The sequence below is a fragment of the Drosophila santomea genome, chromosome 2L (genome assembly GCF_016746245.2).
Source record: "Drosophila santomea strain STO CAGO 1482 chromosome 2L, Prin_Dsan_1.1, whole genome shotgun sequence".
In the NCBI taxonomy this organism is placed as follows: domain Eukaryota; kingdom Metazoa; phylum Arthropoda; class Insecta; order Diptera; family Drosophilidae; genus Drosophila; species Drosophila santomea.
Window position 1 is genome coordinate 18,363,678 of NC_053016.2, and position 14,228 is coordinate 18,377,905.

The 14,228-nt window shown below is 44.5% G+C and overlaps 4 protein-coding genes across 6 annotated transcripts in view; 2 read left to right on the forward strand and 2 right to left on the reverse strand.

Moving 5' to 3' along the window:
- Window positions 1-197: 197 nt before the first annotated feature.
- On the forward strand, window positions 198-1,229 carry LOC120448337 (glutathione S-transferase theta-3). The gene is made up of 4 exons (XM_039630296.2): window positions 198-402; window positions 473-575; window positions 629-945; window positions 1,007-1,229. Exons 1-4 carry the CDS (start codon window positions 285-287, stop codon window positions 1,153-1,155), a joined length of 687 nt encoding a protein of 228 aa, XP_039486230.1. The 5' UTR covers window positions 198-284; the 3' UTR covers window positions 1,156-1,229.
- Window positions 1,230-1,482: 253 nt separating this feature from the next.
- LOC120448327 (glutathione S-transferase theta-1) lies at window positions 1,483-2,556 on the forward strand. Its single transcript, XM_039630283.2, has 4 exons — window positions 1,483-1,685; window positions 1,737-1,839; window positions 1,905-2,221; window positions 2,281-2,556. The coding sequence occupies exons 1-4, from the start codon at window positions 1,490-1,492 to the stop codon at window positions 2,427-2,429; spliced, it is 765 nt and encodes a 254-aa protein (XP_039486217.1). The 5' UTR covers window positions 1,483-1,489; the 3' UTR covers window positions 2,430-2,556.
- Window positions 2,474-4,539, reverse strand: LOC120448284 (alpha-tocopherol transfer protein-like). Of its 2 annotated transcripts, none has more exons than XM_039630216.1 (4): window positions 4,387-4,539; window positions 3,306-3,652; window positions 2,873-3,245; window positions 2,474-2,811 (listed from the first exon to the last, which is right to left on the reverse strand). In XM_039630216.1, the coding sequence occupies exons 2-4, from the start codon at window positions 3,617-3,619 to the stop codon at window positions 2,557-2,559; spliced, it is 942 nt and encodes a 313-aa protein (XP_039486150.1). In that variant the 5' UTR covers window positions 3,620-3,652; window positions 4,387-4,539; the 3' UTR covers window positions 2,474-2,556. The 2 variants fall into 2 exon arrangements, with proteins under 2 accessions (XP_039486150.1, XP_039486159.1); XM_039630225.1 differs by having other exon boundaries at window positions 4,463-4,480.
- An 848-nt stretch (window positions 4,540-5,387) lies between these two features.
- LOC120448220 (matrix metalloproteinase-2) overlaps window positions 5,388-14,228 on the reverse strand; it is a 73,256-nt gene continuing 64,415 nt past the window's right edge. The window contains exons 4-8 of one of the 2 annotated variants that reach the window (XM_039630115.2): window positions 9,462-9,602; window positions 8,927-9,072; window positions 7,178-7,959; window positions 6,971-7,112; window positions 5,388-6,859 (exon numbers count right to left, since the gene is read on the reverse strand). In XM_039630115.2, coding sequence (XP_039486049.1) covers window positions 6,324-6,859; window positions 6,971-7,112; window positions 7,178-7,959; window positions 8,927-9,072; window positions 9,462-9,602 — 1,747 coding nt within the window. In that variant the 3' untranslated portion in view covers window positions 5,388-6,323. The remainder of the gene's footprint in view (window positions 6,860-6,970; window positions 7,113-7,177; window positions 7,960-8,926; window positions 9,073-9,461; window positions 9,603-14,228) is intronic. The other variant, XM_039630124.1, reaches the window with a different exon arrangement.

Consider the following 14,228-nt stretch of genomic DNA (forward strand, 5'->3'; position numbering starts at 1 on the left):
TTAAAGCATTTCACTTAATTGATCATTGGTTTTTTCTATCGTACTTCTTACCTGACTATTTTGAATATTTAACTTTTGCCCGCCCTTTTCCGATTCCCCTTAGAATGGGACGACTATATCATCTTAGGTCGAGTGTTGAAAAGCGACCAAATTGAACTTTGGACCGGCGTAAAGCTTGTTGCTTCGAGCTTTTTTGACATTTCCTCAGCGACTACAAATTGTATATTGTATTGTTTTCATGTTTACCGGGTTTGCTTAAGTTTACTGAGAAATAAATTGCCAAGATGTCGAAGGCTATTAAGTACTATTACGATTTCCTGTCGCAGCCATCCCGCGCCCTTTGGATTGCCATGAAATTGGGCAAAACCCCTTTCGAAGACTGCCCAGTTGCTCTGCGAAAACGTAAGAATAAATAAAAAGTTACTTACATATAAAGCATTTATGTACACCATATTGGATGGTTACATTCCAGAGGAGCAATTGACCGACGAGTACCGGAGTATCAATCGATTCCAAAAGGTGCCGGCCATCGTGGATGGTAAATTTCAGTTGGGCGAGAGTGTCTCCATAGTGCGGTAGGTGCAAGTTTTCAGGCCAACAGATACAACAGATACATGGCTTATTTTAGATATCTCGCGGATAAAGGAGTCTTCAGTGAACAGCTGTACCCCAAAGCCTTAGAGGATCGGGCGCGAGTGGACGAGTTCCTGGAGTGGCAGCACTTCAATGTCCGCATGGTGTGCTCCCTGTTCTTCCGTCAGGTGTGGTTACTTCCGGCAAAGGGTCTGGCGCCGGCTCCAAAACCCGAGGTTGTCAAGAAGCTTATCAAGGATGTAGAGGGCAATTTGGGTCTACTGGAACGCCTCTGGCTGGATAAGGAGTTTTTAATCGGAGACAAACTTACCGTGGCAGACATCTTTGGCGCTTCAGAAATCAATCAGATGAGTAAGACTGAGGTTACTGCAGAATATAAAATGAATTCAATTAAATATCATTCATAATTTAGAGCTCTGCCAGTACAACGTAAATGAGAAGCAATTCCCCAAGGTGGCCAAGTGGATGGAACGCGTTCGAGATGCTACGAATCCTTACTATGATGAGGCCCACAGTTTTGTCTACAAGACATCCCAGCAGGCAGCCAAGGCCAAAAACTGATTCCTTTATGACATTGACTAGTTTATTAATTTATTGCATTTATTAGGATTTTAAATCCATGTTGTGCCTTATTATTTGTTCAATGTGTTCAGTTCTGCGCTGCGAAACCGCAAATTGTTAAAATAATTAGAAAATTTTATACGAGAGTTACTACTGCTCTGAACAGGGGTACTATCATTCGACAGCCAAATAATATAAGATTATATAATATAATAGTAATATTTAAAATTGGGTTCCACTTTTGAATTTGCCCCCTAGAGCGGGACAACTATAATAGCCCAACCAGTGCTGCAAGGTGGCAGTAATGATCTTTGGACTGGAGCTTTGTTGATTTATGTTTTTTTTATGTGTTTGGTTTACCGGCTGTTTGGCAGCGGCATTTGGCACTGAGGAGCGAGGGCAATTGAGCAGCATGTCCAAGCCAATTAGATTCTATTACGATTTGTTGTCCCCGATCGCCCGTGGTCTATGGTTAGGTTTAAAATTGGGCAACTCGCCCATTGAGTATTGCCCCATTGCCCTGCGAAAATGTGAGTGAATGTAATCATCTCCACCGCCCCGACTCATTTACGATTTATTAGTTGAGCAATTGACCGACGAGTACAAGAAGATCAATCGATTCCAGAAGGTGCCCGCCATTGTGGATGGTGACTTCCACTTGTCGGAGACCATAGCGATTATAAGGTAGGTAGGGGGACGCCATCATTGGGATTGCTTCTCTCATTTGGATCGTACATCGCCCCTTGCAGATATCTCGCAGACAAAGGTCAGTTCGATGAAAAGCTCTACCCAAAGTCAGTGGAGTCTCGTGCCCGAGTGGATGAGTTCCTTGAGTGGCAACACCTGAACATTCGACTGGCCTGTTCCCTGTACTTCCGAGATGCCTGGCTGTTTCCCATGAATGGAATAGCTCCGAAGCCCAAGCCAGAACAGATTCAAGCGCTGATTGAGGGAGTGGAAACCAATCTGGGTCTTCTGGAGCTCCTGTGGCTGGAAAATGACTTTTTGGTGGGGAAAAACCTGACAATGGCTGATATCCTTGGCTCTTCCGAAATCAACCAGCTGAGTGCGTTAAGCTAGAGTGGAGTTAATTTAATGAAACTAATCATTTTTATTGCATTTAAGGGCTCTGCCAATACAGAGTGGACGAGGTAAAGTTCCCAAAGGTGGCCAAATGGTTGGAACGCGTAAGGGATACCACAAATCCCTACCATGACGAGGGACTGACTTTTATTGACCGAAAATCTAAGCAGACAACGGCGGCAAAGTTGTAAGGACTGAAGTACTTACCAGTTCCGGGCTAATCAAATTTACATAATTAGTTTTTAGTTGTTTAGTTTGGATTTGTCTGCGTTTGTACAAATATTAAAAATTACTGTGTTTGATATGTTTCGCTCTAAACTAGTCAATATCTAGTTTTCTAAAGGATCCTTCGATTCCAAAAAGTGATTCGGCATTAACGGGCTTTCCTCGCCTTAGCTTTTCATTCGTGCCATAAGAAACCTCCTCCTCGAAGAACGGCTTGTAGGCCAGGAGCTTGGTCCTCCATGTACTGACGACGTCCTGGATGGTTCCATTGCTGCCCCCATACTCAGCGGGCAAGCATTCCTTGGGCACGTACTTGTAAAGGCTGTCCAGTTTGGAGTGGATGTGAAACTGATTGGGTAGAATGTGTTCATTAGTGGTTACATTTTCGAGATATGTATGAAAAACTTACTCGCTTCCGAATCTTTTCGCTCATCAGACTCTTGGCAATGGACATGAACTTCTCGGCACTGGAGGGCGCATTTACAAAGTGGAAACCCTTGGGCCTATAGGGATACGCTTTATCGCCCAGAACGGCAAGTTTCTTGACCAGCACCGCATCGAACTGGAATAGGTGACCTGCCCCAATACCCTTCATGTCGATGATCTCCACAAAGCCGGATATCATAGCGTTGTCGTCTTCCCTTATCTGAATCTCACCGAGCATCGTGTTTACCTGGACGACCTCGGCTATGGAGTACTTCTTGGAGTCGTACTGGCCGTAGCGGGAGATGTGAATCCGAGGACCATCAGCCTGCAAGGGCTGTGGCAATCGGAGCAGGCAACTGTAACATTAGAAAATTATTAGTGGACATGTGTGGTGGAATCTCTCTAGTAGAGCTCACCCTGTGTCCAGGATACTTAGCTGCTTCTCACCCACAATGCGATTCTTGTAGAGCTCTGGCACGGCTCCCCTCATCGCATAGAAGTTGTCTAACTTGAGTTTGGTTTTCTCCAAGCTGTATTTGCAGCCCCGCAGAAAGGCCACCAGGAACTGGGCATCCTGGCGAGCCTTGAGATGAGGTTGCTTGGAGATCCAAGTACGCAGCGTTTCGATATCCTCATCGATTCTTTCGGGAACCTCTCCCAGCTCGTCGTGCGCCTTTTTCGCCAGCTCTGGACTCAGGCTGCGTATGGAATTCGAATAGGCCTCCGACATGGCTACTATTGGCTGGGTTTCCCTTATCACGACCTGTTCGATGCAAAGCATAGGTTTGATTTATTGAAATTTTTCCAGGTGCGATTAGTCAACCGGTTGCTTTTGGCCCTGATTTCCGCCTAGTTATGACAGTAACTGGTGTCTCTTGAGGGACGATTAGATAGCACCCATGCCATATGGCCACCATTTCTTCGTCACTGAAGTTCGACATGGTCTTGGCTATGTTTCCGATTAGATTAAAATAGTATCAGCTTTAAGTAGAGATTTAAATCTCTGTAGAATGTGCAGTGTGTCACAGTCTTTAATCGATTAGTAAATGCGAGGGGCGTTAACAGCGGTATTAAGTCAGGAAGACAAGAACAATCAGCATGCTTGCCCTGTCTTATCAATGTATTAACTGCTTAGGCAGAATCAAAATATTTGTGTAATAACCGGTAATTTTATGCCATAAATGTTAAAAGGCAAACAAGGATAAGGAAACAATAGATCCACAAGTAATTTCTGGACCTAGTAAGCTCTAGATTAGCACGTATTTTTAACTATCCGGATTATTAACAGCCGTATGCATTACATGGTAATTAGTATGGGCGCTCAGACCCTATCCGAAATCAAGAACACACCGCCCCCGGGGCAACAAAGATACCGCTTATCTGCGGGGATCACCAATCAGTTCTCAAGTGCTCGTAAACCCAGATATCAGGTTGTCTTGCGCCGGGATCAAAGCAACCGTTCGGGTCTAGCTTTGCGTTGTCGCGACCTCTACTCACAATTGTCTTTAATTTAATACGAGCTGGCCTATATGCATATATGCATATATGAATGTATATAATAGATATCGTATACTTGATAAGTGCCGCCTCCTCGCCAAAATCGAGTGCTGTACCGCTGGGCTTGACTGTGGGCGCGCGACTGTCACCGACTCGCCGTGGAATCGCCTACTTTGGTTCTGGGTATGGTTCTGGGGACGGGACTACATGGAGAACGGCGGAACTGTGGAGCTGTGTGGACGTCACGGCTGCGAGGCGAGGTGACGCAGCCTAATGACAGTCGACCAGCGGGAGCGATATACGCCGGTAGAACCGAGCGAAAGATCTCGCATGTTGTTGCCATTGCCCGATCCAAACAGCTGGTGATTGTTACACTAAATTAGCACCTTGTGTCAAACGGCAGCTAATTCCCGGCGATAAGATAAAGTCATCGGAGGCCATTAACAGCGGAGTTATCATTACAGCACCATTACGATCGCCGTGGATCTATAGCGGATGTAAAGTGCTCCAGATAGCGGCGGCACACAGATTTAAGCGGACATGCTTTGTAAATTTTCTCTAATTTGCATATCCTGCATATCCTGCCGGGCTGCAAACATTTTCGAGGGGCAACCGTCATTGTTATTGACACACTAACTTTTCAGATTCTCCTCAGTCTTGTCTATTACCTAGAGATAACGATATTATCGCTTATGATACATTTGTTTATTTCAGTAATAGTATACATGTATAGGGTACGATAATATTGTATCGCAGTGAACTTCCATTTCGGTTTTAGCTCCGTCATCATGGCTATATCAAATGTGTGTGCCCATCAGGGCCGTTAAATTGGGTCGGTTTCAACCATTTAGGGGGTTTTTATACAAACCCTACAATTCGTGGAAACGTATTTGTTTATGTCATATGCCTATATGACAAGCTAGTAACAAACTAACTAAAAATTTACCTTTCAAACCCTTCACTCGAGTAGATCACAATGACTTCATTCAATTTTCGTGTCGAAATTTTGCATTTTATTTTATTTATTTAAGTATATAGTTTTGCTTAGGTAAAGAGGAGTAGAAAATTATAGTTTGCAGCTTAAGTATCTTATGTTAATACAATTGAAAACTAACCAAAAGGTAGGGTTATTGTTTTGCTCAGTTTATCTTTTGCTTACAATCGCTCAGAATTTATGATAATATCACATTTCTATATAAATAATTAGAAAGGTTCGTCGAAACAAGAAAAGCGGACCATAGCGTCCAACTTTCTTTAATAAACGGCATAGCTATTACTTATTCATAAGGCAGTAGTGGTCTCGAATTTCAACATTAGAATTTCGATGCTTTCTGTATACAAATAGAACATATTTGTTTTTACGTTTAAGTAGACTAAGAGTTACCTTATAGTCTTGTGCACTTATCTTATATGTACGGTATATAGATCTGGTAAAACAGTCCTGCTATTTGTCCAATAGAGGCGCCAGTGTGCCCAATTGGCAGTATCCATGAATAAATCGGCAGTGACAAGTCGCAGATTTGTCATCTATTGCGACTTTCACTGGTGTGTTCATTTATTTTCCTTAAATCTAAGGAAAGGCCGCTCGGTGTCGTCTTTTGGGGCATGGAAGCGCCAGACTGTCACACAGTTGCGCTCTGCATTATAGATCCTATTAAATCTACTCAAGCCGCTAAAATGTACAGCAAAATCTTGAACACTTTTCAATTTCTAATTTAACTTTTGTTGCTTAAGTAATTTGCAGCATAGCAGTTTTGGGGTCCTTGAATACTAGCTTTACCTGTTTTAATTTCGAAAAGTTCTTTAAAAATTTATACCATAACAGATCAATATGCTTCTTTTTTTGGTTACAAAAACCATTATTCTTTATACAAAATACGAGGCGAACCATGGCTCTTAATTCTAGGCATTTCTGAGGGTACGCTTCATATTCAATTTTAACTCTGCCAAGTGGCGATGGCTAGCAAAAGGATCGGAAGAAGGAATAGGTGAACTCTAAGCTCCCTAGATCCGCTTCTCCCCGTTTCCTCGTCTTCGTTCTCCCCGGATACCAAAGGGGCCGTCCAGCGCTGCTCGTCGTCCACCTCGTTAGCACTCCGGGCGCACTGCATCCACTTTGGTGCCGACAGCTTAGCCGTGGGGTGGGCCACCTTCATGCGATCGTCGTTGAACTCCCAGTACCTCAGGTTCTTAAAGAAGTACGTCTTGCCATCCGAGTACTGGAATGCCGCGTCGATCTGGTAGCCCACTCCCGACCAGATGCTCATGTCCCGCGGATAATCCAGTTCCACCCGACCCGTGTAGTCATCGATGCGCCAGTACATAGTGCCGCTGGTCAAGTAGGTCCGGTTGTTGTGTCCCCACACGAAGGAGGCATCGATGTGGGTCAAAGTGGGCGACAGACCCAGACTGGCAAGTGGTTTCGGGTAGCCAGGAGCAAGCGTTACCGAGTTGAATACATAATACTGGCGACCTAGGGCACAAAAAAGCATTAACAACCATTAGTTTATTTCAAGAAGCTTTTATAAGATGTGCTGAAATATATGTTTTAAGAATTCGAAAGATTCGCTTATCTCTGACCCACCTATGAAGAACACAATCTGTCGCTGTTTGTTAACGTATACAGCATCCACCTTGGTGAGATTCTCGGGCAGAGCGGACCAATGTCTCCTGGTCTCCGTGGGATAGCCAGGCAACAGACCAGATTTATTAATGCGCCAAAGGTACTGTCGAACGAGATTTCATTGGTAATCGGGGGTAATATACATGTGTTCCAGGTTAAAAAACTTACGGGTCCCCGGAAGATGAACAGTTCACCGCGGATCATTGAGATGGCATCGTAGTAGGTCATGCAGGTATTCGGCTTGAGTTTGCGCGGCTTGTTATGGTTGTGCCGGTGTACCGCAGTGGGATATGGCTTGCTGGTGGGTCTCATGGTGGTGCTGGCTGGAGGAGTAACTGGTTCCTGGATTCCATTCCGCTCCCTATTCTTACGTTCCCACTCAAGCCGCATCTTCCGTTCGCGCTCCTGTCGCTCCTGTCGCTCCTGTCGCTCCTGTTGCTCCTGTCGCTCTTGCCACTCCAGCCGTTCGCGCTCCTGTCGCTTTTGTTGCTCCTTTTGCTCTATCTCCCACTGGCGTTTACGTTCTCTTTCGCGCCGACGATCCTCCTGCTCTTGACGTTCCTGCTCTTGCCGCTGCTGCTCCTGACGCCTCCGCTCCTCCTCCTGGCGCTCCCTTGCCCGATTCCGTTCTCTGTTGGGATTGCTGCTGGGATTGTTCCTGGGCCGGTAGACCGGCTTATCTGTAAATCGGTAAATCAACGCGCGCATGGTCGTCGTGGTTGTGGTGGTTGTGGTGGTTGTGGGTGCTGTGGTGTGTGGTCTATAGGGCCCCCAGGTCTTCTCCTTGGAGCCGTACAACTCCTGGATTCCGTTGCGATCGTCGTCGGGCAGATTGCCACCCACCTCGTTGTTCTGGTACCACGGAAACATGACCGCATTCGGGTCCGAGGAGTGGCCCAGTCCGAGAGAATGACCCAGTTCGTGCAGGGCCACGTTCAGAAAATTGGTTCCTGCAACGACAGGACACGGAATGCAACATAAATACGCTGACTGGTTAATAGCGGGCGAAAAGGGGACAGAAAGGGGTGGCAGGGGACAGGATGGGGCAAGACGGGCTCGTCGCCTTGACGACTTTGTAAGTGGCATAAAAATGGCGACGCTTGCAACATTTTAAAATGGCTGCCAACGTCACGCGTCATGCTGACAATTTTTTATTGGCATTAAAAACCATTAAAAATGCCGAAGCGCAATTCGGGTTCCGCGGGGATTCAGGGGTCTACAGGGGTCTACAGGGGTCTACAGGGTCTTCGGGGTCTGTCCTGACGATTTATTGTGCTAAATTACAAAACGCAAGCGGCAGGCTGCAGGCAACGCGTCGCCAGTCATGGCCTTCCCTTCCACTGCCTCCTGCCCTCCGACGTGGGCCATCTTCCCGACCTATTCCTTTTTTTCCTACCGCAGCAGCGTATGCAGCTTTTATTGATTTTGCCCGCGTGTGGTTTCGGTGTAACACTTAGCAAAAAACAGAGGTAATTCATTGTACAAAATAATTAGATAGATTCACATGCCAATCGTGCTCTACTGCAATTTATAGTAATAGCAATCAATTTTCAAATTGATAAAAATTAATTGCAATTTGAAATAATATTTATAAAAGTACGTATCACGCCCTGCACTTAACAAAAATACAACTTAATTATTAAGCAATTCTCTCATTGAAGAGATGCATCTTCAACTGTTTAAATGAATGAACAAATGATAGATAGAAATAAGTTGAACTTATAAATCAAATTATTAAAAATGTGTTATTATACAAAATGATATCAAAATAATACAATTTTCGCCAGTGTAAACGCAAAAAAACCACGGACCAGACAGCACAGCCAAAACACTATTGACCTCTTATGCAATTAGTAAACGTCAATAGAAGAACATTATTATGTGGCATGGCCAACGGACTTGATGAACTGCACCCACCGCGGTTATCATCGGATCCGCCGTCAAAGTTCCAGGTTTCGTCAGCATCGAAGTGGGCGTCTCCGCCACGCCCCTCGCCGGGATAGAAGGCGTGGGCCAGCACCTGACCAGGTCCGTCGAATTTATAGCCATCGCCGTGCTGGCGCCTGCAAAGCGTTAAGAAAAGGTCCAGCGTGGATGTTCTGGATTAGTTCGGTGTTTCAGAGGAATTACGAGCACGGTCAGGGGGAAATCATATTCACAGCTTATCTAAGAACAAGCAGCTGCCACATAAACTCTTTGATTCAGACATGCCAGCCACGGAGCTCCTCGCACGCCCATCGACTTTGTCATCGGTGCCATTTCATCATCGACGTCGTTTCATGGATTTAATACTTGGCTTATTTATCGTTCGCCTGCTTTTAAGTGCAATTTTATGTGCGTTTGTTTATGGCTCTAAAGACTCGCTTTTTTATGATCTCCCCACCTACCAGTGCTCGTATCCATGCATCCCCAATCCCCGATTCGCAATCCCCGTAGATTTCTGAGTACTCACCGTGCAAAGAGTATCTGGATGTCGGCCTGGTCGCTGTAGACCTGACGAAATGTCAGCTTCGAGTTGTACTCCCACACTCTCAGGGCACTGTCCACCATCTTCTGAACTTTAAAGGCGTCGGGCATCGACTGGTTGACCAAGCTGCAAGGAAAGTATGGGAAACATGATATCAGCTTGCTAAGATATTCCACTTTGTAAGGGTTCCCTCCTTTGCATAATACGAAACGCCAGGTTAAGTTTTGCACACACAGAAAAAAGAAATTTGCAGGGTATAAAATACAACTGAGCTTTTACATATTATACGTAACACTATAATGTCAATTTTATATTTACCATAATTACAATTGTGTATATTGAGCAGCTAACAAAGTCCCAACTTTACCTTTACAAAACCTTAATAGACCTTTATAAACCCTTACGAAACTAATATATAGATATAGTCAAACGTTCTTGGAGTTAGCATTTCTTTCCCGTGCACGCCTTGTAGGCACCTAGCCTCTGTCTTATCTTGGAATATTTTGCAAACCGCTAATATGGTGGCCAGTGCCAACTTTCTCCCGCCGACAGACTCCACTTTCACTTTGGCATGCAAAAGTTTCGCTCACCTAAAGACATGGGCGGTCCTTAGTTTGGTGGTCTTCCTTAGTTTAGTATTTTGTGAATTCTGTCTGAAAGAGTCTGGCAAACACACAGCACCTGAGAACTCAAAACCTGGCTCAAAACCGCAGAGGGTTTGCCTTTTGGCGTCAACTCTCCAATGGTGACTTTGCCCCATTTCCGTCAACAAAGTTTCTGTATTTTCACTCCCTTTGCACCGGACAAACTGAGATATCTGTGTGCCGCTGCCGTGTTTCCGCACTTTATGCAAATTAGTTATGTTTCTTTTATGCCGTACCCGGTCTGCTGCTGCTGTAAACTAACGTATAAAAAGTAGGGGCCGAAAGTTGATACTTTTTGCGGTTTACCCAGGACCTTGTTTGTCTCTCTGCCGTATGCTTTTTCCATACAAATTTGCCGCAGTTTTTTCTTCTTTGCCTAGTTTGACTTTCTGCCATTGTCTTTTAGCCAGGATTCTATAGGTGCGTGTTGTTCCTCAACATGCATTGAGGCATTTAGCCACTTGCAGCCGGAGTGATCGCCCCACTTAAATGGGACACCCGGGCTGTTGCATCTTCCCTTGTCCCTGCTAAACCGCCTCGTTTCCAATTACAATTTTTCGATCCATTAATACGGGGCATGCAGATTGACTGGCCTCAAATGTAGCTTTTTCATGCTGGTTTGGGAACAGGAAGCTTAAGAAAGCCCATAGTTGTTTGTCTTACATTTGCAAACCTTTTCTTTTTGAATTAGTATTGATTTGTGTTTTTTATATTCAATATACATTTCTGTATGTTCAGCGTGCTACAAGTGCCATTTTCCTATACATTTTCCTAAAAGCTTTTGATTTTCTGTCGGAGTGCGGACTGAGCGCGGATCAGCTTCCACTCATCCTGCAGTAGCATGCTTACTCGGTGACACATATATCCTGTGAAAACATCTTTGGGCGCACGTCCTGTCAGCTGCCGCATGCCACTTGACCTGCCACATGAACTGGGCAGAATGGACAGGCTAATACCTAGGCCCGGACTTTGACTCCGACTTCCATTTCGACTTCTGGCGCTGGCCAAACTGAATCACCGTGTCGCAGTTCATTTCCACTGCTCGACAAAAACGTGCTCAATTGCAACGCCATTTGTTTGCTCGGCAGTTGATCTGAAAGGCCCAAGCCTTTCGGACTCGGATTCAGATTCGGGCTTGGAAAGGGGCCTAGACTGGCCATGGTTCTAGGGTGGCCATGGTGGCAGAACTGTAGACCGTTTGTCGTTTGGTATTTGCGCAGAGCTTGTTGCTTGCCAGGGTAAATTAACTCAAGCCGGTTCCCGCTCACTCCGGATTGCCAAATCCCCCGGTTGTTAGGACACTCCGACTGGCAACCCTTTGTCGTGCTAATTCTGATGCTGCCGCCTTTGGATTTAAATGCAGACCGCTGCAGTGCATCCGGTCACGTAGCCATTTGCAGTTGCTTCTGCTGCAACAGCCCCACTGACGCAGCTTGACCTCTGTTTGTCTTTGCCATGTCACTCTGTGTGCCCAGCATTTAAATTATTATGAACCCGACAGGCGGCAGGACCCTTTGCCGGTTATTTCGGTGGGTGGGGTGGCACGGAAAAGCGGAACGTGCACTCGGGTTTTCACTACGGGCGCTACGGCACTACCTAACTGTCTGGGGAAACGTGTGCTTCGGCCAATTTGTAGCCTTACACGTAAAACAAACTGAACAATTAGCCAAATGGATGGAGCCCACTCTCTATGGCCTGTGAATAACAAAAGGAAATCGTTGCGCTGCGCTGCTTGCGAGTCCTTTGCGCTGACAAACAGTCCTTACTACACTCGTGATGACCAACAGTCGAAATGCTTGAACATTTAACATTGGGGCTAACTGAATGTTTCAGCCAAGACACGGTAATAACTTATCAATGTACAACATTTACATTTTAGTTAATACATTCGCTAATTCTTTTTAATTGTCTGCCTTTAAAATTCAATATATACATATACATATATATTGCATCATACACCTTAAAGTTTACTTCGACGTCATTGACCCAAGGAAGTCATATACGTACATATATTCGCGATAGTAAAAAAAAATTGTGTCTATAGCTCTAAACCTGTCAGTTGTATACAAAATATAGGAAAATGTTTGCCAATGCGTTTCTGTCTGTTTTATTAAGAAGAAATGCAAAATGTATATAAATGATTTCGGTAATTTTAAGGTTCTGGCCAAAAGTGCTCCCTTGAATGAAAAATTAAAACCCTTTGCGAGTTTTTAATGATGTCGGTACATACCGACACGATATGATTGAAATGCATGTGAATGTTTTGAAATCTACTTTGGAGCAGGAGATCATATCTGCAAGGGACGATCCAAATACGGAAGAGTATGTGACATATCTGAAATACTATTTACACCGAGGAGATCTAATCTTTTCTTTAAGTTCCGATGCAAAAAAATCTAATACATTGAGGCTTTTTGAACGCTGCTCGGGATAAATCAATAGTTCTCCCAGATATTTTACTGTATGTGGTTACATCTAAAGCTGAAAGCAAATTGGTCGGAGAAAATGAAAAACAACTGGGCGGAACAACCAGTTAAATTCCTAGATCTATTACACGCCTATAAAAATAAACTCAAATCTTTATCAGGATCAATAGCCGAGTTTAACTGGCCATGTCCGTCTGGCTGACCGTCGAGAATTCAGGAGCTATTAAAGCTAGAAAGTTAAGATTAGGCACTGCCTCTAGCTGAGTAACAGGTATCTGATAGTCATTCTCCCTTGTTATGTTTACTATCTAAGGAAAATGTATAACTTGATGGCTATCTAAGGACTTAATTTCGAAGATTTCAAGTTAGGGTTGCTGTTTAACTATGCCAAATAGAAAAAAGGAATATATAACATAACATATATAACATAATATATATGTATATAATATATAAATTAATTAAATTTAAATGTTTCGGAGTTAGGGGAAGTTGATTTCGTCGATTTTAGTATTTTATTTAATGCACAACGTTACCAAATATCAAGTGGGCTAACAAAGGCTTGACCCGCAAGCAAATCCCCGATATCCTTGTTCATCCTGTGCGATGTCGCCATTACGCCAACCTGTGACAACTAAAGGCAAAGGCAGCCGAGCCGCCATACATCAGTTGCCACACACATATGCGAGTTTTGATTAAAATTGCACCGAGTTGGCGGTCGAAGGATGGGAGGTATCCTTGCAGACTGCTGTCTGTCGATGGCAATTGATTGAATTGAGCACATCGAGCCATGAAATGTTTGTCCGCAGGCTAACAACTAAATCACCGTCGGCAGCGGGAAAGCTTTGCATGAAGTCGGCACTAAGTCATGGTGCCCCCAAAATGCGGGGGCGGTCAGGTGGCGGGGGGGCGTGGCATGTTCGTAGCCGTAGCCGGAATGAAGATGCCGTAATGGAAAAGGCCGGAGGCTCAGACTACTGAGGGCATTGAATTTTGCAATTTCTCCTCAATCGCATAGATTTTTCTTTCGCGCAGAGACAATTTCGTGCACATTTTACTCGAGTTTTCCTGCCATCAACTTCCGCTGAAAGTTTTTCCAGCTTTTTTACGTTTTTTTTAGATTTTCGCTTTGTTGTCAGACAGCTATCGAAAAAGTTTCGCCATGTTTGTGCTGCTGCTACTGCAGCTAGCAAAATGAGTTTATTTTTTGCTTAATTTCGCACAAATTAAAACGCTTGGAAAATGAGAAATCTTCCTTTTTCGGCAATTTTTCCTTGTCGTCACGCGAAACTTTACTGCTGCTTAAAATTTCAAATGCTCCGAGGGTATTTCGAGTCAATTACATAACTCTTGTTGCTCAGCTGGACGCACTTCGACATGAGAGGCAAAAGTGCTGGCGGCCAAAATTTTCGCAGAAGTGCAAAGTGGCAGGAACATGTCTCATAAGTGTCGAGCTCAAGTTGGTTTACTCTGTATATTACGGCCAAAGAGCCACTGAATCGGGGTTAATTTAAAGCAAGCGGATAAACTTTGCCGAGCTCTTTAAGCCAGCTTAAAATGCCGGAGCTGTATTATTTTACCTTTGTGCACCTGTTCGGGGTCGAAAATCTGAACTCCGCCCCATCGACAAACATAATTATGCTTAACCGTCTGCTCGGCATTAAAAATGAAAGCCTTTGTTGTGC

Excerpts from the sequence above, each read along its gene's own strand:
- LOC120448327 (XM_039630283.2), top strand. The coding sequence starts at position 1,490 with ATGTTTTTTTTATGTGTTTGGTTTACCGGCTGTTTGGCAGCGGCATTT. Across the intron at positions 1,686-1,736 it reads CCCCATTGCCCTGCGAAAAT|TTGAGCAATTGACCGACGAG; the intron begins GTGAGTGAATGT and ends ACGATTTATTAG. Across the intron at positions 1,840-1,904 it reads GAGACCATAGCGATTATAAG|ATATCTCGCAGACAAAGGTC; the intron begins GTAGGTAGGGGG and ends CGCCCCTTGCAG.
- LOC120448337 (XM_039630296.2), top strand. The coding sequence starts at position 285 with ATGTCGAAGGCTATTAAGTACTATTACGATTTCCTGTCGCAGCCATCC. Across the intron at positions 403-472 it reads CCCAGTTGCTCTGCGAAAAC|AGGAGCAATTGACCGACGAG; the intron begins GTAAGAATAAAT and ends GTTACATTCCAG. Across the intron at positions 576-628 it reads GAGAGTGTCTCCATAGTGCG|ATATCTCGCGGATAAAGGAG; the intron begins GTAGGTGCAAGT and ends GGCTTATTTTAG.
- LOC120448284 (XM_039630216.1), bottom strand. The coding sequence starts at position 3,619 with ATGTCGGAGGCCTATTCGAATTCCATACGCAGCCTGAGTCCAGAGCTG. Across the intron at positions 3,246-3,305 it reads CTAAGTATCCTGGACACAGG|TTGCCTGCTCCGATTGCCAC; the intron begins GTGAGCTCTACT and ends CTAATGTTACAG. Across the intron at positions 2,812-2,872 it reads GCGAAAAGATTCGGAAGCGA|TTTCACATCCACTCCAAACT; the intron begins GTAAGTTTTTCA and ends CTACCCAATCAG.